Source organism: Anabas testudineus, chromosome 22, assembly GCF_900324465.2.
Source record: "Anabas testudineus chromosome 22, fAnaTes1.2, whole genome shotgun sequence".
NCBI classification, from domain to species: Eukaryota; Metazoa; Chordata; class Actinopteri; order Anabantiformes; family Anabantidae; genus Anabas; species Anabas testudineus.
The window spans coordinates 17,762,291-17,783,619 of NC_046630.1; the positions used below are offsets into that span (position 1 = coordinate 17,762,291).

The 21,329-nt window shown below is 39.8% G+C and overlaps 2 protein-coding genes across 2 annotated transcripts; one reads left to right on the top strand and one right to left on the bottom strand.

Annotated features, from left to right (window-relative positions):
- Positions 1-1,170: 1,170 nt before the first annotated feature.
- On the top strand, positions 1,171-10,397 carry c7b (complement component 7b). Its single transcript, XM_026339859.1, has 18 exons — positions 1,171-1,432; positions 1,636-1,697; positions 1,906-1,981; positions 2,951-3,092; positions 3,260-3,404; positions 3,520-3,658; positions 5,113-5,241; positions 5,386-5,629; positions 5,968-6,081; positions 6,266-6,432; positions 7,105-7,333; positions 7,932-8,103; positions 8,273-8,360; positions 8,466-8,598; positions 8,749-8,940; positions 9,492-9,588; positions 9,706-9,887; positions 10,029-10,397. The coding sequence occupies exons 1-18, from the start codon at positions 1,427-1,429 to the stop codon at positions 10,205-10,207; spliced, it is 2,496 nt and encodes an 831-aa protein (XP_026195644.1). The 5' UTR covers positions 1,171-1,426; the 3' UTR covers positions 10,208-10,397.
- A 486-nt stretch (positions 10,398-10,883) lies between these two features.
- c6 (complement component 6) lies at positions 10,884-18,941 on the bottom strand. The gene is made up of 18 exons (XM_026339858.1): positions 18,630-18,941; positions 18,342-18,518; positions 17,765-17,921; positions 17,337-17,481; positions 17,006-17,144; positions 16,488-16,626; positions 15,985-16,197; positions 15,443-15,686; positions 15,102-15,224; positions 14,841-15,007; positions 14,528-14,753; positions 14,231-14,399; positions 13,996-14,107; positions 13,441-13,573; positions 13,096-13,290; positions 12,541-12,628; positions 12,078-12,322; positions 10,884-11,591 (listed from the first exon to the last, which is right to left on the bottom strand). The coding sequence occupies exons 2-18, from the start codon at positions 18,485-18,487 to the stop codon at positions 11,410-11,412; spliced, it is 2,823 nt and encodes a 940-aa protein (XP_026195643.1). The 5' UTR covers positions 18,488-18,518; positions 18,630-18,941; the 3' UTR covers positions 10,884-11,409.
- Between the last annotated feature and the right edge of the window lie 2,388 nt (positions 18,942-21,329).

Genomic DNA, 21,329 nt, shown 5'->3' on the forward strand with positions numbered 1-21,329 from the left:
CTCACATGTCAGCAGCAGCGTTGCCTTGTTTTTGGCTCTGTGCCGTCAGACCACTGAACACACTGCAGGGACCACCCACACACACTCTCCACATGCTCTACATAGCACACATACACACAAACACAGCTACAGTGGCAGCAAGTAGCCATTTAGTCTCTACTAAATACTGAGTACAGCACTCAAGCACAGTTTGAAGGTTCCCGTACTTTACTTGAGTAGTTACATTTCATGCTACATTTCAGAGGGACATTTTGTACATTTTACTCTATGATATTTATTTTACTAGTCAGAGTGGCTGTAGACCCTTTTTAGTCTATCTGTCATTTTAGCCCCGCTAAAATCCTAAACTATCAAATTGTTAAGTATAATTTTTAGTATAATTTTTTACTTTTTAAAATAAAAATGTCAATAAAAAAAAAACATCCCTTTTTTCTTTTTTGTCAAGTAGAATTGTTTTGTTATTCTTATATAACAAACATTCCTCCTAAAACCATATATTAAACATTTTTTTCACCTACAGTACCTAAGTTTACTCGTTATTGGGGTCAAGGATTAAAGTAAGTAAAACATTTAGATTAAAGCTGCACTAACTCATCTTTGGCCACTACGGGGAAGAAAAGGACATAAACAAGATCACAAATTAGCTCCATGCACTATGGATGTTGCCAACATGTTATTTTAGAAGGCGTTCTGGGCCATACATGAATTAATAAAAGTTACACCAAGTCTACGAATAATGTGGTAAAAAGAATTAACTGATCAAAACTAGAGGAGAGGGGGAAAACCACTTTAGACTGAAAGGTTCTGATTAACCTACAGACTTGAGGAGACTTTTATTTCACTGACCAATTTTCTTTTTATCTTTTTAACAATGGTCAAATGTAATTGAAAAAAAATATTTTTTTTGTACTAAACAAACAACGGGTATGTGCATTTTGAACAATTTGTAAATGAACATTAAAATCAAATGCATTAAAATCTGAGCCAAACAGGGATTTTTTGACATAGTATGACGAAATCATGCAGACTTAGCTTGTGGTTGCCTTATCGAGGATAAACAATTGTGATGCAATTTCTGATGTCATACTCTGCTGAAGCTCTTCCAGCAGATGTCTTGTGCCTTTGAGCGCTCAAAGCAAACAGGATTATGGTTAAATTTACTGGAATAAAGCTCACTATGAACACAAGCTTGGCTGTGCTTGGGCTTAAGCTGTGGAAAAGAACACTGGGTCTTTTTGTATGAGTCACGGTGTGAAGAGAAGTGACCTAAAAGTGGTCGTTCAGACTCAATGGATCTGAGTTTTGTCTGTGTGGGAATTCCTGAACTCGTGGTTCTGTTGAGTAATACACCTCTCGCACTGCTTAAATTACCCTGCGTCTGAGAGTGCTGGACCAGAAGAGGAGGCCAAACTGTGAGGAGCACATCATGAAGGTACTCTAATCTCCACAATATATTCACTATTCAGATATGGTGCAACTATTTCATCCAGTATTTGATGGTATTGTTTAGTATTGTTGTGGTACGATCTGTTCTAATCATCACTGATCGTTAGTAATCTAAAGATTTAAAGGGCAGTTTTTTAACTGGATATTAATTTGTGAGACTAAGTCAATCATTTTCTATGTCTTGATCAGCTGAATTTAGCCACAGTCCTGTGTTCTTTGCTGTTGTCGCTCGTCTGTTTATCTCCAGTTGGGTAAGTGCACACACATGTAAACCTCATGATCTATCCTTATATTCCTAATAATGCATCCTAATGATTGTGTGGTTCTCTTTCAAACATTATATGATCCATGTATGGATCCGTGTGTGGATCATATATATGGTCTTGCTGTAAACTGTACTAAGCAATAAGTCATCAAGAAATCTTTATATTACAATTACAACATGTCAATTCTTCTCAGGTGTCAGCAGCCTGTAAACTGCAGATGGGGGCCTTATGGAGAGTGGTCTGAGTGTGATGGCTGCAGCAGTACAAAGGTACATCAGAACACACAGTGTATATGTGCAGAATGTAATCATAAGTTAAACTTAATTAACGTTAACCTAATTTCTGTAATTCTGACTCGAATTCCACATATTAACAGTAAAACACTGTAAATGACTAAACTTAAATAAGAGAAAAGTTTTGGACAGTAAGAGAAAATGTGAGTACATGAATGTGATGTAATACAGAAACTCACTAAGATTATAATTACTAAGCCACAATTTTTGTCATGTCTGTTGTGTCAGAGTACCAACCCTGTTATGTTAACCCACCAAACAGACAATGAATCACCATGTTTGTATAATCCAAAGAAAATGCACAGTACAGTCAATGTGTCCTTGATTAACAGTTGGTGTTGGAGGCAGAGTGATATAGAGCCTAGTAGCTATAAATTATTGAACTAACTAGCAGCATTAACAAGCTGCAAACCTGCAAGGCTAGCCAATAACAATAGCTTTTCAAACAGCTCATACCATTTATTAATAAAGTGTTGCATATTAATAACAATAGCTGCCAACATACTAATTACTCTTGTGTACTACTGTACACTTCAGCGTAGCACAGACGTACAGTATAAAACCTTTGGTTTCAGTACTCACAAAGGTTAGTACTGTTTAGACTGTTGGTTGTTAGTCAAGAATGCACATTCAAGTGTCAAAGGACCACAAAGCTAAACTGGATTACAAAGACTTCTAAAAGAAATGCTGATTGTAGCAATCCTTCAAAAATGCATAGATTTTTATCAGTTGTTCATTGGGACCATAGATGTGGGAGAGCAGGGCCCTACTCCACTTCCTATCATTTGAAATAGAGTCACTGGAAAGGTCAGAAAAACAACTATCTGGCTTTAAGTGTTCAGTCCTTATTCCACTGTGGTTCTGAATTGAATGAATGAATTCACATGTTGCTTATCACAAGTTGTTCTTTACTTAATTTAATATGTATAATTGCTTCCTTTGTAGGTACGGACTCGACATGTGGAGATCTACGCCCAATTTGGGGGTATGCCATGTTCAGGAGAGGCTACACAAACACAGCGATGTGTCCCACAGAAAAGATGTCCCCTGGAAACAGGCTGTGGAAACAGATTCCATTGCACCTCTGGTAAACTGCAACATGTAGACTTTGCATTACTTAATATTTAATCACCAATGATATTTTTCAAAAATACTTAACACATATGGTCAATCAGAGTTCAATTCCTTTTTTTCTAGAATATGTGTCTTGGAAATGAAATTAAATCTAACTTTTTATTGAAACCCCTGATGCAGGTCAGTGTATCAGCCGCTCTCTAGTGTGTAATGGGGACCAGGATTGTGAGGATGGTCTGGATGAGAGAAACTGTAACTCGGACAATAGTCAGTATTCATGTGACCTTGACAAAACGCCTCCCAACTCTGATTTCACAGGCAGAGGGTGAGGAGCTACAACTCAACACCAGGACATTTCATTATAACTCAGAAGTTAAAATGACTGCTTGCATGACACAGCCAAAACATGTTTAGATAGGTTTATTTGCCTTGTTTTATAGGTATGACGTGCTAACAGGGAAACTGAGGGCAGGAGTTATCAACACTCTGAGCTTTGGAGGGCAGTGCAGAAAGGTCTTCAGTGGTGATCACAATACCTACTACAGATTGCCACAAAACACCCTCAGGTACAACTTCGAGGTGAGTTGAACGAGAACTTTGTGGTTAGTGGTCATTTTTATGAAGCGTTGCAAAGTCCTGATTTCTTTTGTAAATGTAATATGACTTAGATAAATACAACATTGTTTCCAAGAAAGGTGGAGACTGTCATTTGTAACATGGCACTGTCTGTTGCTGTTACTGAAAGCTGTTGTATTACAGCAGACACCATTTTGCAATTACAGCAGATACCTGCTGAATATGGGAGAGTTGTTCCAGCAAATTGTTCTATAGGTCATGTGAGAGGACTAACACATTCTGTACAGCGGCAAGAAAAAGTATGTCAAATTCTGTGGTTTTCTGCATTAGCAGCAATAACCTCAACCGGGCGCTTCCTGTAACTGTAGACAGACCCGCACATTGTTCAGGAGGAAGTGTAGCCTATTCTTCCTGCAGAACTGCTTTAGCTCTGTCATATTCTTTGGACATCTCCTGTGTGGCTCTCTTAAAGTTGTTTCTTAGCATCTCTATTGGGGGTCTATTGTTGAGGTCTGGGCTCTGACTCCACTCCAAAAGGCGGATTTTGTTTTTCTAAAGTCATTCTTTTGTGGACTTACTCTGGTGTTTTGGGTCGTTGTCCTATTGCATCACCCAACTTCTACAGAGTTTCAGCTGATGTACAGAAGTCTCACATTATAGGAACTTTTTGATACACATGGGAATTAATCTTTCCCCCAATCGCTGGAAGCTGGCCAGGCCCAAATCATGATTTTACCCCCACTATACTTTACGATTGGAAAGATGTTTTCATGATGATATGTAGTGACCTTTTTACGCTGTGTGTTCTTTCTAAATAGTTTAATCTTAGTTTCATCAGGCCACAAAACATTTGGCCAATAATGCTGTGCAGTAACAGTATGCTCTTTGGCAAACTCCAGGCGAGCAGCAATGTTCTTTTTAGTAAGCAGTGGCTTCCTTTGTGGTGTCCTGTCCTAGATCAATGTTTTACCTACTGTAGACTCATGAACACAGATGTTAGCCAGTTCCAATGATGCCTTCAAATCTTTAACTGTCACTCTGGGTTGTTTCTTTACCTCATTAATGTTTGTTTTGCTCCTCGAGTCATTTGGACTAGCCACCCACTTCTTAGTGGTGGAGCCACAGTCCCAACGTGTCTCCATTTGTAGATTATTTGTTAAAACTGGAGACTGGGGAATTTCTAAAGTCTTTGACATCACTTTTTAACCTTTTCCAGCTTTATGTAAATCAACAGTTCTTTATCCTTTTGGACAGGCATGACTCACATAAACACATTCTTCTTGTGCGGCGCAAACTCAAAAACCACAAAAGTCCAAAAGGTTCACCTACTTTTTCTTGCCACTGTATTTTTACTACCTGACATAGGTCCAAGTACTGGACATAGTGTCAATTATCAGAACATGGTAAACTATTCTTACAGTAGCTAAGGAAACTGAATGTTGAATATTGTGCTACAGGTGACAGTAAACAATGACGAGAGCGACGAATCCTATGACAGCGCCTGGTCCTACATGCAGCACATTGAGTCTAATGCCTTGGTAGGACATGACCGTCGTACCTTCCACAAAGAGCTTACTGACACTAAGGTAATGATATCTTATTATCACCATGCTTTTTTACGCTGCTTCTGTTGGTCTATTTTTCAGATTTCTGTCCTGAGTTTGGTTAAGGTTTTGTATTCACCAGCTTACAGAGAGTGACCCTTCAGTCTTTTGTTAACTTTCATCTAGGCTTACAAGTTGATAATCCTGAAGAACAGAGTGGAACTGGCTCAGTTCCAAAACTCTGCCCCTCAGTACCTGACTCTTGCTGAAGGTTTCTGGAAGGCCTTGTCATCTCTGCCATTCACATATGACTACTCAGCCTACCGCCAGCTGCTACAGAAATATGGCACACATTACCTCTCTGAGGGCTCATTAGGAGGCGAATATCAAGCCTTGTTGGAATTAGACCGCCAAGCGCTTGCATCGACAAGTAAGAACTTTTGGTGCATATTGTTGCTGTTTTTATTAGGAACTAAAGAAACATTGATTCAAAACTAAAGGCAACAATACATTTGAATGCCTTTGGAGAAAATTCAATAACAAGAAACATGTTGTTTTAAGTTAGATCAAAGAAACTGAGTCATGTTCTACTTATTTAACTGTAATTAACTTAACTCTGTGAAGTGTTACCTGTTGTTTAGATTTTACTTTGTATTTTTTCCTTTGTGAGTGTATTCTCTACGTGTAGTACCTGTCAGCTGATAAATGTAGTATTCTGAACTAACAAAATACTCTTGTCTTGCATGTTCTTGTCTTGCTTGTGTAAAGGTACGACAGATATAGATTACCAGAGATGTTGGAGAAAGGTCAAACGTCGCCTGTTCAGGAAGAAAATCACAACAGTCTGTGAAAAACTGACACGATCTTTATCATCCAGCTACGGTGAGTGAAAGCCTTCACATTTAGACTTTCAAATGGCACAGTGTATCTCCAAAGGTTATAAAAATCTGTAATCTACATCTACAATTTAACTCTGTTGAGTTTGTATTTGAATAAATTTAATGAAACTTGGCAATCCCACAGTCTGGTTGAGCCCTGAATAGTCTCCATTGATATTCGTCTGCAGGACACAATGTAAACAAGATGCCTATTAAGGTCAACGTCTTTGGAGGAGATCCAGCTTTCATAGGTGCTCTGTCTGTTCTGGATCTGGACAATCCAGAAGCTAATGGAGAGGTCTACGATAACTGGGCTTCGTCTGTCAGAGACTTCCCTGAAGTCATAAACCAGAAGGTAGGACAGTCTCTTAGCTGCTGTTTGCATTCACAGTGCTAATGGTGGCAAAAAATTTATTCATATTATAAGCAATGTGTCATTTTCCAGTATGTTGAGGAAATTAAATGATTACTTTGCTGTTTCTGACATACAAGACCTGTTCACTTGCTCATTACAATATATAACATGACAAGCTGATATTCTTAGATTGAAGGACTTAGAATTATTTATTTTTATTTGTAGTATCATGAGTTGACACATGTTTGGCAAATGTAATGCTGATTGGGCTACTAGTTTGGTTCAGATCCATGAAGTGTAAACTTTCTCAAATTCAAAATGTGACAGGACAGACCTTTAAACATTAGATACTTCACAGTAGACTTGCCAGTCTAAAACAGTTTTCTGAACACATAACAGCACAAAATAAGTAATATCTACACTAGTGTTGAAATGCTGCAACAGCCATTTAGCTGCTCCATCCCTAACACTGTACTCTTTGTTATGGTGAAGCTATAGGGCCGTGTATGGTATATAGTATGATATATAAAATAAAAATTGTTTAATTTACATGTAAATGATATCCTTAAATATTAATTGGTGTCTCAGATGTTTTGAATGTTTTTAAAACACCTTGATTTTGCTTCCTTTTCTGTATATGCACATAAATAGAGTGTAAACTTGTTTTTCCAGTTGCGTCCTCTGTATGAGCTGGTGAAAGAGGTGCAGTGTGCTGGTTTAAAGAAGCTGCACCTGAAAAGAGCCACAGAGGAGTACATGGCGGAGGAGCATCCCTGTCACTGCCGGCCCTGCCAGAACAACGGCCAGCCACTGCTGATGGGCTCCGAGTGTCGCTGCGTCTGCCAGCCGGGAACTTCAGGTCGAGCCTGTGAGATTGGAACTGTGATTGGAGCACAACCAGGTACACTGCCAATAAACTCACAAATTAATTCTAGTTTATAAATTAATTCTAAATTAGCCAAACTAGTGAGTTTAACTTTAAGTAGATGAGTGTGACAAAACAAGACTTGGGATAGGATTTAAACATTTTAAAGATATGAAATAGACAGTTTGAAATGTAGTTAGACATTTATAGAATTACAAGATTATCCAAGATTTAATCTAGGTTTAAGGTTAATGTAGATTGTTTTAACCCACCTTCATCTATGACAACTCAGAAGCTAGAATTAAATGGTAAATGGTCTGCACTTATATAGGGCTTTTCTACCTAGCTGGTACTCAAAGCGCTTTACACTGCATCTTATTCGCCCATTCACACACCGATGGCAGAGCTGCTATGCAGCTGACCTGACTCACCGGGGGCAACAAGGGATTCAGTATCTTGCCCAAGGACACTTTGGCATGTGACGTGGCAGCCGGGAATCGAACCACCAATCCTGTGATTGGCAGTCAACTGCTCTACCTATTGATCCAAAGCCACCCCGAATTAACATTGTACCAGGTCTAAATGATCCTTCAGCAAGAAGTCAGTATAAGAGAATCTTTGGTCTTTCTCTCAGGAGTGATCCATGGCAGCTGGAGCTGCTGGTCTTCTTGGGGTTCCTGCTCAGGGGGACAAAGGACAAGGACTCGCAGCTGTAATAACCCTGCCCCTAGTCGAGGAGGGCACCACTGCACTGGACTGCAGGTGGAGCAGAAACCTTGTGAGGACTCTGATATCCAGTACTTACAGTAAGTCCTCACAGTCAAATATTACCTCGTACTTTTTTGTGATGTTTTTCATTCTTTGATTCTTGTTATTTATGTTGTTGTTGTGGGCCGTGGGTCTTGTTATATACATTATATGAGCAGCAGGTGTCTGGTGGTATTTGACTCTTCTCGTTGTAACCTTTGTGTGTAGGATGATGGAGCCTCAGTGCTTTAGTCTTTCTGCGACTCCACCAAAAACATGTGGTCCACCTCCAACCCTGAGGAACGGATATATTCAGGTGAGGGTGTACTTAAGATTTTTAACTTTGGAGAGCTGCAGGCTTTTTGGTTTCAGTGATGTATGACAAATAGGAGGATACATGACTAAGAGTACTTGTTCTCAGAATCCCAGAGACTTTTACCTGGTGGGAAACACAGTGGAGTACTCCTGCATAGAGGGACATTACCTGAGTGGAAGCTCTGTGGCTCAGTGCACTGAAAACCAGAAGTGGGCGACAGAAGCGATGGTTTGTAAAAGTATGTCTTCACCTTGTTAACAAGAATTATTTTTGTATTCTGGTTTGTTAAAAAGAGTTACGCAGCTTCTAAATGCTGTAACGTTTCACATTACGCTGGGATTGTCAGTGACACTTTGACGTACTTAAAATCACTTTATTTCTGTTCCAGGTTCCACTTGTGGCGTTCCTCCACTCAACAGTAAAGTTATATCCACACCTACCAAAGCAGCCTATCAGATCGGAGACAGAGTGTCCCTGTCTTGTCCTGCGGGGTCACTGTTGGACAGTGATGTTTCAGAGATCATATGCAGTCCCAGTCTGCAGTGGTCTCCTTCTCCTGAAGGCGCACATTGTAAAGCAGGTACTTTTGTCCCTGAGAGGAAAATGTTCCAGCCTCATATCTCATGTCTAAACTGGACCAAAGGGCAGAATGATACAGTTAGCAGCTAGCTGGTGAAGACAAAAGGAAAATTAACCTTCTAAGAAGCTACATATGTTTCTTAGGAATGTCCTGAGACTGAATCAAAGATAACAAGACTGGACTTTTATTGAGGGAGCTACAAACAAAGTTTCAGTGGGATGATAATTTGTTCTGTGTCTGCTAGAGGCTGAAATAACCATCTAAGCCAAAGCAAGTGACTAACTAGTATATTTTAACAGATATTCAGTCCAGATGCAGAACAGTGAAAAAACTCATCCTGGTCTGTGCTGGGCAGTCAGAGTTTATTTTTATTTTGTTGTCACACAGCGAAACAATTGACTGAAAGCTCTGTAGGTGTGAGGGACGTGGAGACTTATGGTTGTTCTTATTATTGTTCTTTCACCATGAGTGGCTCTGTTCACACACACACACACACACGTGGTCATGCATTAGTGTTGTGTCTAATCCTGCGTTCTATATTTTCTTCTCAGTGCCCACAGCTCCATCACCACCTCCTGACCTGAAGTGTAAACCATGGGAGACTGTGGGAAAAACTGGCTGTGTGTGTAAGATGCCGTTTCAGTGCATGTAAGTAGGATTGTTCGAAATTATATTTTTATAAAATATGCCATGATGTCCCCTGGCTAACATTTTAAAATACAATCATTAAAATGCTTTATTTTTCTACATATTGTCTCTACGTAGGACTTCTTTGCAGGTTTGTGCCAAACTCAGCTCAAGCCAAATGCGGTTACTAAGTGTTTGCCAGCTTGGAGCACTGCAGTGTGTGGGACGGAGCTTCACATTGGCCAGTGACAGTGATTGTGTGTGGCCACGGGAGACGTTCACGTCCTGCGAGAACTGCAAACCAGGGACAATCTGTCAGGGTGAGTGTGCTGGATTCCTTTAAGAGTTGAACTGCTTTATTATTTGTTTTGACCAGCATTCTTAAAAAAATAACACCATGATTTGAGTACAAAAAAACTTTGCTCTTGAATATCTTTTAATCTTTTGATTTTCAATTTTAGAATCAGCAAGAAAATGCGAATGCCGGAAAGTGTCTGAATGTCATAAGGACTCCCCTCCACTGTGCGTTAAGTCTGATGTTGGCAGCGGCGCTGTGACGATGACTGAATGCGAGGTGGGGGCCAGAAGGTGTGCTGGTGAACAGGTGGATGTGATCAGTATTGAGGCTTGTCCTGAATAAAGATGGTGGTTTCGTTCACTGTGAGTTCTTATATTGTGCATAAAATAAAAACTGGAACTCTCTCAATAACTGAACTGTAAATAGAAGCAACACTTGAAGCATAAGTGAAGCCATTTAAATGTAAATTGTCATCAGGTTATGTTGGCAATATCTTTTATAACTGCATTTGTTAAAGATTTTTTAATAGTATTTTGTAATAGAAAGTTAAAAAAAAAAAACGTTAGAATACATTTTTGCACTGTTGGTTTTGTTACATGGGAGAACATGCTAACTCCACATACAACCCTGCATGAAGAGCATACAGTACTTTTCTACCTGGCCATTCAACATCACTTTGAAACATCACACAATTTTGTAAATTGCCAGTAAAATTAAGTTCAGCACATTTATTCCAAAATACAGCAAAAAGCTGCAGACACATCTGGACTTAAGAGCAGAATTTCAATACATTTTAAAATTTGGATGTGCTACAGTATCAAATTCCTGGATCAATTGTCTTTTGTTATTGGCATGTTTGTTTGATAATCATGTTCATTTCTTTATTTCTGCATCAATTTCGTCTAATGTCCGTCACTGTGAATAAACATCTGTATAGGTAAATATAACTAAGTAGTGGGGATTACATTGTTGAGTAGGTAAAGAGTGACAACGACGAATGAATGTAAGAATGTAAAAACAGACAGGAAACAAACAAGATGACAATTTAAGACTTTTATTACTGCATTTAAACTACATTTAGCAAGTTTAAATTCTCCACTGTGTAACTTTAGATAGACTTGACTGACACTGGCTGTAAAATGTGCTGCACATCCTGCATAGTACATGACATGAAAACTGTGTTCCTGTGATCTCAGCGTTGTTTTATACTTGTAATTGCACATAAGGTTGGTTTCTGTTCGGGTGGGATGCATTTTGGAGCAGATCTGAGAATCCTCAGGTCTGTGCAGGTTAGGCCTAAAATGTACGCTTTAATTTATGTACCATCAGGTTCAGGTCCTTGATTATAGGTTGTGTCAGATCAAGCTTGCTATAATAAATATAATGTCATTTTTAAGAGAATAATATAGTGTTATGTTGGTGATACGTTTCTTAATTTGTGGTTCTAGTGCAGTTAAAAGAATGAATAACTGGACTTAAATGAAAATCACCTTCAACACACCTCAGTTAGATTTATTCAGTGGCTGAGAAAACCTTTACCATGATCATCTGGACTCACAGACGCCTTCATTGATAACCTCAAACTGATAGCTGGAACATTTGAGGGCGGCCATAGAACAAAGGTCCATGCTGCGAACCCTCTGGGTCCTTGTCAGCTTCACACAGAACATGTGCTTTTCCACTTTGGGGCAGTCCCGGGCAGCTCTGCACTCACACGTCTTGGATACTGAGGACACATGTGAGATAACATCACTAAATGCATCTGATATCACTTCCACTACAATTGTTGCAAACGGCAGAAAGGTATAACAATTTGCTCATCACATCCCCTCTTAGAGTGAGAAATTAGCTACATCTTTGCAGATAAAGCAAAGACATAACCAAGCTGACACAAAGAAGAAACAAACAGCAAGAAAGGCTGACTTGAACAAACCACAAGGATTACAGGCAACAGTGAAGTAGCCTGCACATTCAGTGGCTATATGACAGGTAATAATGCTCTATACCAGGAGGTGGCGGTAATCGGCATTCTTCATTCATAAAAGGAAAGCAGAGAAATAGAGAACACACAGAAGTGTAGGCAACAACACCAAGCCACACAATTGGTCTTAAAGACTACATTTAATCATATCTAAGCCTATGTTTGAGTATGTAACCACCCATTCTAGTTTATGGAGCTACATAAACCACCCTTCCTATCAGACACACTCACCACTGCAGGTTTCCCATTCGTAACAGGTATCAAGTTCACAGGGCTCCTGAACAGAGCTCTTGTTGGACATCTTGGCTCTGAACTTGGCCCACTCCAGTTTGGCAGAGTCAGCGGGATTGCATGCACCCTCGCTGACAAAGAAGAGCGGATCCCCATGACAACGACCAGCATGGAAGGAGCAGAGGGACATCGACACGGTGACACCGATGTCAACGTTTAGGACGCAGAGATTTGCTGGTTGTGAACTGCACACGCACAGACATACACAAACAAGTCAGTCAGCTGCTGGTAAGAAATCACAATGCATTACACATATACACATAGTTTACATACATGCATACATCCCCCATATGTTGGATATGTTTCAATATAATCTTATAATATGATTGTAAGACAAAAGAAAATCACTTGCACTATAAAATTGAAATGTAAGATAAAATAAAAATAAGTAATTGGAACTTACAGGCAGCTCTCCCGCTGGATACAGACACATTGAGAGTTCTGTAATTTCCGCCCTGGACCACACTGACCTGGAACAGAAGGCTTCTCTACTGATGAAGTAGAAAAACAAACATAGGATATCAATAAATATCAATATCAATCAAAATAGGATCTATAATACAGAAATGAAAACGTCTAAAAGTAAATTATGTGTATTTACGTACTACACCTAGCTGCACGAATTATTGCATCAATGCAACACGACATGAGGGTGATTAGCCTGTTTCGCTGTTGGGATGTTATCGAAGACCAGTTTGGTTTGATAGCAGCCTTCAGCTCAACTGTATTCCTGGGTCAAGTGTTTCTCATCATTCTCTTGATTATACTCCATAGATTAATCCAAATTAAAACAATAAAATGACTGAAAAATTTGTCTCAATGAACCTGTATGCTGGTACATGTTTAGATTGTATTATTAATTCCTCTTTATTTCTCTAGTATTTAGTGTTCCAATGGGCTGACCCTGTATAAAAAGTGTTTTATTTCCTGTCACAGTGTAAGCAGTGATCTATTGTACCATCGATGCAGTGCAGGTCAGCAGGTATTGAGGGCTCCCAGGTGAGGCTGCTGCTGCATTTGAAGGAGCTTTGTGGCTGAGGCACCTGGCCTATCTTGTTACAGCTCAAACTCACTGACTCCTCTACCCTGTACTCGTCTTTGTCGGGGAGCAACGTCATTCCATCAGGGATGTCAGGAGGAAGGCAGATCTTCCCTAAAAGCAAAAGACGATATTTGAGTCAGAAATATCCAATTTAATCTCAGTGGTTCATTATGTGCGGAAATAAAAATAGACTTAAAAATAAAAAGGCCAAAAAGGGCCATTGTTGAATAAATCATTGTTTAGTGGTGAGAAAAAACATACTTATGCATTTTCCAGTTGCTTGACTCCAGGTTCCATCAGGACGACAGTTGATAAACTGAAAACCTTCCAGCTCAAATCCAGTGAAACACTGGAACTCCTCATCCTCACCAAAGCTATAATACTCCTTTGCTTTCTGTCAGTGGATGGAAATTATGAAAAGGACAAAAGTTAGAAATGTTCCAAATATAACATAGCACAGCTTAATTTGTGCCTTCCTGTTGCTTCATTTTCCCTGGCTAATGATATGTCCTTCCCCTTCTGCTTACATCTTATGACAGTGGTTCAGTGCTCCTACACACAATGAGTAGCACTGATCAGAGCTCCCGTTGTCTGAGTTGGATTTTACTTTTCTTTCAGGTGTCATGATGTGTGCCCTTATTTATGTTAAAGACAGTTGTGCATTGTACTTCTAGTAAGTGGAGAAACTCATCAGTCTCCTGTAGAATCATTTCTCTGAGACTGGAGTAGAGAGAAGTCATTTCCAGTAGTTTAGACAATTAGTTGAGACAATTTCAGAGTTATTAGTTTAGATTGTTGCTGATGGGTTGGTTTTACCCGGAGGAAGCTGTTGGAGGGGCTCTGTGGCCTCAGACAGCCCTGAACACCAGGGGGCAGCTCATTCCTCCAGCCCACAGTGAAGTCATCATCATTGTCACAAGTGTTCTGTCTGCACAAGAGAGTACGAACCAGAACATTAACAGTAAATTAATACTGACTGAGTAATGAAACACAATATTTGCATTCATGCAGTGTTGAATATCAGTTTTTTTTTAAATAACATTCACCCTACTTTGCAAAGATGGAGATGTGACACGACTCTTCCTGTCTGTCAGGACCTTGGCAGGGCTGACCTCCTCTCATTGGGGCAGGATTATTGCACTGCCTGGTCCGATGTCTCTTCATGGAGCTTGTACAGCGACTCCATGGCGTCCAGCAGCTCCAGTAACCATCCATCTCCTCTGTTACATAGAAAATTGGGTTTCTGAACTGAAGTATTGAATTGTCCAACTGCCATAGTTATGGTGGCTGTGGTTCTCTAAATCTGCAGTTAATTAGCATATTTTGTCTTTCAGCTGTCTTTGTGTACCTGAAGTGAAATCAGGAGCTCGTTTCTCACAGTAGGTGCCAAATGTGCCAGTCTGGCAAATGCATTTGCACTCAGTCCCAGAGAGAACTGGTCTAGCATTGTTGGCGCAGGGAGCACACTTGCAAGTGTCAAACTCCTCTAAGTACTGCAGCAGGGCCTTCCTCAGGTGCCTTCTCTTTGTGGCAGCACAGGGGATCCCCCGGACCAGATCTATGATGGACAGCAACTGGAGAAACACACACATGAACAAAGTGTCTGCAAGGGGGTATGTGTTCTGAATGAAGATGTCTGAGTGAGGCGCTTCACGTTTTACCTTGTAATTCACCACAACAGGGTTTTCAAGAACAGACTTGGCCCAGTTCTTGAAGGATTCTTTGTCTGGAGTGGATCCCTGTCTCTCCCAGGCCAGAGCTGCAGCTTCTCTGGTTCGACCTCCCTTCACCATGGAGAAAGATTTCTCTGATGCCTGAATGTATGAACCTGGAACAAACAATGAAGGCAGAGCATGATGTTAACAAAATCTGTGCTCTTTTCAGAATCCGATGAGAAAAGTGGACCAGATGTTTGATGTAACCTTGATATTTCTGAGTCATCCTGTCATTACTACACCGGGTTACACTGCTGTGTTCGGTGTAGAGGATGATGGTCCAGGTGGTGTCTTTGCCCAGACAGCTTGACATGTGCTCTTCTGTTACACCTGTTGGAGTATAGTGTAGAGCAACAGGATTTAGAAACAAAGAAACTCACAAATAGGAGCATATGACGTTCCATAGGTCTAGCATAGGTACACTATATTATTCTTAAGCTCATGTTAGAGCTATCTTTCAAGAGAGTAAGATGGAAAAAATCAGCTTCAAATCTTCAGATTTTACATGTTCATGTGGAGCAAATATAGACACTATATTGTCATTGTACCTGAACTAATGATCTCCTGTCGATTGTACTGGTACAGGAGATCATAGTGTCCTCCAAGTGACCCTGAGCCGTAGTAGTGTGTTCCGAAACGCTGGAAGATTTCCCTGTAGAGGGCATAGTTGTAGTCGAGAGGAAGAGCATGGAGGAATTGGACGAAAGGCAGTGACAGGACGAGGTCTCGAGGTTGCCTCAGTTTGAATGTAGATACTGGCAGAACCTGGTGCACCCGGAAAAACTTGGAGTCCTATGAAGAGAAATATCAAAAGATACATCTATAAAAGAAAATTAAAAGAAAAAGTATAAAGAGTAGGACTGCAACCAATGTGTGTGCGTGGGATCAAATACAGTACGTGTGTGTGTGTGTGTGTGTGTGTGTGTGTGTTTGTGTATGTGTATACTCCTTGTCCTAACATCGTTGTTGGAACCACCAGTAGACCTTGATAGTTAGGACATTTTGTAAAATGACGACATGCATTATGTACATCTCAAGTATGTCTACATCTACAAGTGTGTGTGTGCGTGCTGTTGTTTGAGTCAGTTACCATTGTCTTTGAAGATTCAAAAGCATCTTTCTTGGAGCTGGAACGCGTCATAGAGCCACTACTGAAGTAAAAAAAGGGGATAATTAAGGGAGTGAAGAAAAAGAAGTCTTTATCGCTAGCACTGTCCCCATATGGACCACTGGCTTTCTTCATATTGATGGGCCCAGTGTGCAGCGTCTGCGGCTCGATGCTGAAGTCCTCCAGCACTCCAACCTTTACAAGCATAATTACAAATGTAAGCAACAGTCTCTAACAACATTAATGACAACAACAAAAAACAAAACAAAACTTTTCCTGAGGTATTTAGTGGTAAACCCAAGAAAACACTAGTCTTGTTTTTAGTTACCATAATGACATTATTTCCTGTATGTTTTATCCAAGTAATGCCTAGACATATATCTATTGACTCATTTGAATCCCTGAACAAATGAAACGTGTATGCTGTGTTTTAGAGAACTTGAATCAGTCTAACTTATAAAAACAAAAAACCTAGACAGTATTACCTTTATGTCGAAGTTCTCAAAGTTGTAAGGGACTCGGTGGTAGATCAGCGTGCTCTGAGGCCTTTTGATATTACAACTTCCTCCCATAAACATGTTGTCCAGCACTGCTCCCCTGGGCTCCTCTGCTAAAGCATCAAACCTTCAAACACAAATCAAGGAAAAGTCTAATTGGATTTACTTGTCTTGTCATGTTAGCTTAGACACATCACAAAATGTTTATTTTTACTTTTTAGTGAGAATTTCTTTGCCTTGTTTTAATTATTTTTAAGCATCAATACTTGTATTGCCCTTGAAATTACAGTACGACCCAAGCTAGTTGAATTTTTGTCCTTGCAGCTATGGTACGGAAGTTAGTGCCAGTAGAATATCACAATGACTACAAAAGCATGTTTTTAAGAGGATAAACAGAACACAAGAGAGCCTGACAGTAGGGAATGTAGTTTATGACCACAGTAGGTTAGGAATGTGGGCTCATTAACATTAAAACTGATAGCTTGACCTTTTCAACTTCAGCTTACCCGTTACCCGCCAGGTCAGCCCCGGGGGCCACTCTCTTCTCTGGACACAAAGTGCTGGGGTCGACACAGCCCCTCTCATCAGAGTTATCTCCACAGTCGTTCTGTGAGTTGCATGTCAGGGTTGAGTTGATGCAGCGTCCTGCAACAGAAGAAATGTGTCAGATGTGTGTGTGTGTCTGTATTGCTGATAGTGTGTTTGTGTGTGTGTAGCAGATGAGACTTGGCCTGTGTCTGAAATGTTGGTTTGACTCCCTCAATCAGCTGCGACAAACATTCATTTCCTCCTTCTAGCAACACCACAGTTTTTCTTTTTCTTCTTGTACACACTTACCATTATCACACTTAAAGTTGTCTTTGCAATCGATAGGGGGCAACTTGCACTCTGTGGACGGGTAACAGGGCCTCTCCTCTGTCAGCTCGACACTGCAGTCGGACCCACCAAACTGGGATGGCCTCATGACAGATCGAGTCCGAAACTACGACGACAGCATGACAACACAGGAGAAAATAATGAGACAGAAAATACCGTTGCAGAAAAAATGAGTCCATTACAGGATTGCAGAGACGCCTGCCTCTGTACGTGGGGGCACACTTTCACTCATATGGCTTGTATGAGAGGGGTGGGACAAACGACTTGGAGAACACGTAGGGTATTCAACCCCAAAAACATCAATATATATTGTTAAGCAAGGTGATGGCAGCATGAGAGCCTTCTTAAACACACAGTTTGTTTTGCAGTGTGATGTGTGTGTTTCTTGCCTGTTTCTTGGCACAGGGTGAGCATTCGGACCAGGGCCCGAAGTCTGTCAGCTGGCAGTTTATTGGACAGGCCTTCTCGTTACAGGCTCTTTGGTCGTATCTCTCACAGAGCTCATTGCAGCTGCTCCTCCAGTAATAATCATCATACTGAAAATTCCTGTGGAAAGGTGATTATTTTTACAAACGTAGCTGTTGGCATCATCTGCATAAGGCTTGTATTTCACAACACTAAATGAAAACAGCTTGTAAAAAATAAAAAAAAAATTCTACAGTTGCTTTTGATTTCACTTACAGAAGTCCACAAACTAAAATGCTCCAGTACATTGGTAATTATGACCTCGACCTGTCTGTGCTGTGCCTCACCTTTTTCAGGTTTTTAAAAGTATGTTTTACAGGAAGTGGAACACTGCATGCTGTAAAATAATATACAACTTAATATGAGTACTTAAATGCACCATAACTCTAAGCTGCTTTGATTTTTGTTTTCTATCTTTATTATTTTGCCTGGCTCTCTTGCCCAGCCCTGAGCTGCACCTTACCTGTTTCTGTGCTGTGCGTCATTCGCTCGGTGTCTCACCTGTGTCTCTGCTGTGTACCGTGGTTGCAGGTAGTGGTGCAGGCGGACCAAGAGCCCCAGGGGTACCGCTCACAGAAACAGGCCAGGCCAGCTGATATGAAGCTGAGAAGCTGTAGCAGGAGGATCAAGAAACTGGAAGGAGCCATCTGGGAAATTCAAACTCGTTTCAAACCTCCTCTGAAAAAGAATCATAAAGCATAAAAAGGTAGAAAACAAAAATCAAAGCAACTAAGAGTTATGGTGCATTCCTGTAAAACATACTTTTAAAAACCTGAAAAAGGCTCTTACCACATAAAAGACGTTCTCTTCAGCAGATTTTACACCATGTAAGTCATCAGATCCTTTGCTTGCATATATATTTAATTGGCTGTAAGTCCTCAGAGAAAGTTCGCTCTGCACTGCAGACAGAGCTGAATGTAACTGGGAGGTTTGCGTCTGTGTCAACAGCACCACTCCTCAGAGGATTGGGGATCTTCTCACGTGTGGACTGCTATTGCCCAATTTGTGTCCGAAAAAAAGCCTCTACCTAATAATGGCAATAATCAGAACACATAGAAAACAGAAAAGTTCTTACATAACCCTCTTGTATCTCCTTGTTACGGGAATTGCAGCGCTCTGGAGTTTCCCAGCTCCTGAGACATAAACCAGATGTTTTGGGATTTGACAGCTGAGATACTGAGGGAGGAGCTGTGCTTTTCGTTCCACACTTTCTTTAGCTGTCCAGGCTTTTTTGCACAATCTGGCACTAAACTGTTCCAATGGTTATGAAGAATGCATAATTCAATTTCACCAAAATGGGAACAAATGCAACAAGCACGTGTCTTACAATGAGTAAACAAAAGTTGATTTGGTGTGATGTGTTTTTGCTTCACACACTCTGTGGTAATGTTATAGACTTAACAGAGTTGGTTAAAATATAAATGATGTAGAAATACTCTACTATGAGGAAGCAGGTGCAAACACACCTCTACAGTTATGTGAAACCTTCCCAGAGCCTCGAACGTTTAGTGAGAAAAATGTTTCCCCTGCTTCCGGCCTCAATGCTAAGCTACACTAACTTCATTCTGTCTTAACTTCTAGATATGAGGCTACTGATCTTGTCAGCTCTTAAAATGAAAATAGCTATATTTCAAAAATGATAAACTGTTAAAAGAATTACCAGAAATACACATCGTCTTATTTTTGTATAAAACTTTATTCATATTATAAAATGTCCTAAGCTGTACATAGTGGATTCTCTATAATGCAGGACACACTAACTATGCATGGCCTTGTCTGAGTCATACACTTTACATGCCACAACAAAGAATTTAGATATTTAGACATCACCACATCAGAATACATCTAAGAAAAAAAAAAAAAACACGCACACACAAATTACAAACTACATTGCACTTACATTCAATGGGAAAATGTCTATGGCAAAATGCTTTAGATGAAGCACTTACAATTAGTTTTTAATTAGTTTTGTTGTGTGTTGTTTTTCTTTCTCTTTTTTTGTTTGTGGAACTTCTACAAAGCCCTTGGGATGAAAAAGTAAAGCTGAAACGTTATTTTCAGGTACGATTACTAATGACAGCTTGCACATACTGCATAAAACAAAACTACAGTGACAAGAAAATGCATGTGAAACCTTCTCTGCATTAAGTTCTCATAAAACATGATCTAATCTTCAGCTAAGTCGAGAGTATTGATAAATATGATGCACAGCACAAAAAAAAGTCAGATCTTTCATGTCTTCCAAATTGTTCAATCTTAGTATTGTCAGTCCACAAAACATGTCGTGTCACTGTGCTCTTTGATAAACTTCACGTGTTCAGCATTGTTCTTTTTAGTAAGCAGCAGCTTCCTTCATGGTGTCCTGTCATAGACACCCTGCCAGTTCAATGTTTTACCTACTGAACACAGATGTTAGCCAGTTCCAATGATGCCTTCAAATCTTTGGCTGTCACTCAGGGGTGCTTCTCTACCTCACTGATAAGTATTCATTGTGCTCTTGGGGTCATGGACTGGCCGCCCACTTCTTGTTAGTGTAGGCACAGTCCCCAAGTGTCTCCATTTGTAGATTTTTTAACTTTAGACTGGTGAATTTCTAAAGTCTTTGACATCACTTTGTAACCCTTTCCAGCTCTATGTAAATCAACAATTCTTGATCATAGCTGAAAGCTCCTTTTGGCGAGCCATGGCTCACATAAGGGTATTCTGTGGAGCAACCCCAAAAAGTTTGAGTTGTTTTTGTCAAAGTAGCTCTAATACAAACTAATTTCCTTAACAAGACTCCATTAGCAAAATGAGGTTTTTATGGTTGAAATATTTTACGTTATTATTTTAGGCACCTTATGTTTGTTAATACTCTTGACTGGATCACATTTTATGACAAATTAATGCAAAAAAAAAAAAAATGAAATTCCAAAAGAGTCACATACTTTTTACTTTTTACTTTACAGCCACTGTAGATGCCTTGCTAGCGCCCACTAAAAGCTGCAGTAATCGTTTCACCCCAAACTATTGAAGCTTTGGACATTTTGACCAACATACAGATATAGTGTTTTTTACAATACCCTTCTGTGAATATTAAGAAAAGAAAATCATAATATCTTGAGAAACAAGTTGTTATATGTCAAGAATAAAATGTCATGTTAGGATTAGATCTGACGGGTTAGATTACGTGTCCTCAGTTTCCTACCACAAAATAATAAAAGAATATGTAAAATTAACACTTCTTCTCGTCTAGTTTGCCAAGTTACAAAAATTTAATATTTTCTAAATATTAATATTTTCTGAATACAAGCTGAGGTTTACTACTGTTGATTAGGTTGAGGTCAGTAAGATTATTAGTATTCATTCTCTGGGGATCCAGAATATCCACAGAAACCTGACATGGAAATGAAATCTGGTCTAATAGTTTTCAAGGTCCTAGTGTTGTACTACAACTGAAACTGACAATTTCAAACCTGGTGCCAGTGAAGACAGTGAAGTCACAAAAAA

Bases quoted from the DNA above. Each gene is read 5' to 3' on its own strand.
- c7b (XM_026339859.1), top strand. The intron at 6,082-6,265 runs GTGAGTGAAAGC...ATTCGTCTGCAG, and splicing joins ATCTTTATCATCCAGCTACG to GACACAATGTAAACAAGATG. The intron at 8,941-9,491 runs GTACTTTTGTCC...TTTTCTTCTCAG, and splicing joins AGGCGCACATTGTAAAGCAG to TGCCCACAGCTCCATCACCA.
- c6 (XM_026339858.1), bottom strand. From the start codon at position 18,487: ATGGCTCCTTCCAGTTTCTTGATCCTCCTGCTACAGCTTCTCAGCTTC. The intron at 16,627-17,005 runs GTAAGCTGAAGT...TTGTGTTTGAAG, and splicing joins GCTGACCTGGCGGGTAACGG to GTTTGATGCTTTAGCAGAGG. The intron at 12,629-13,095 runs GTACAATAGATC...CTACTTCATCAG, and splicing joins TGACCTGCACTGCATCGATG to TAGAGAAGCCTTCTGTTCCA.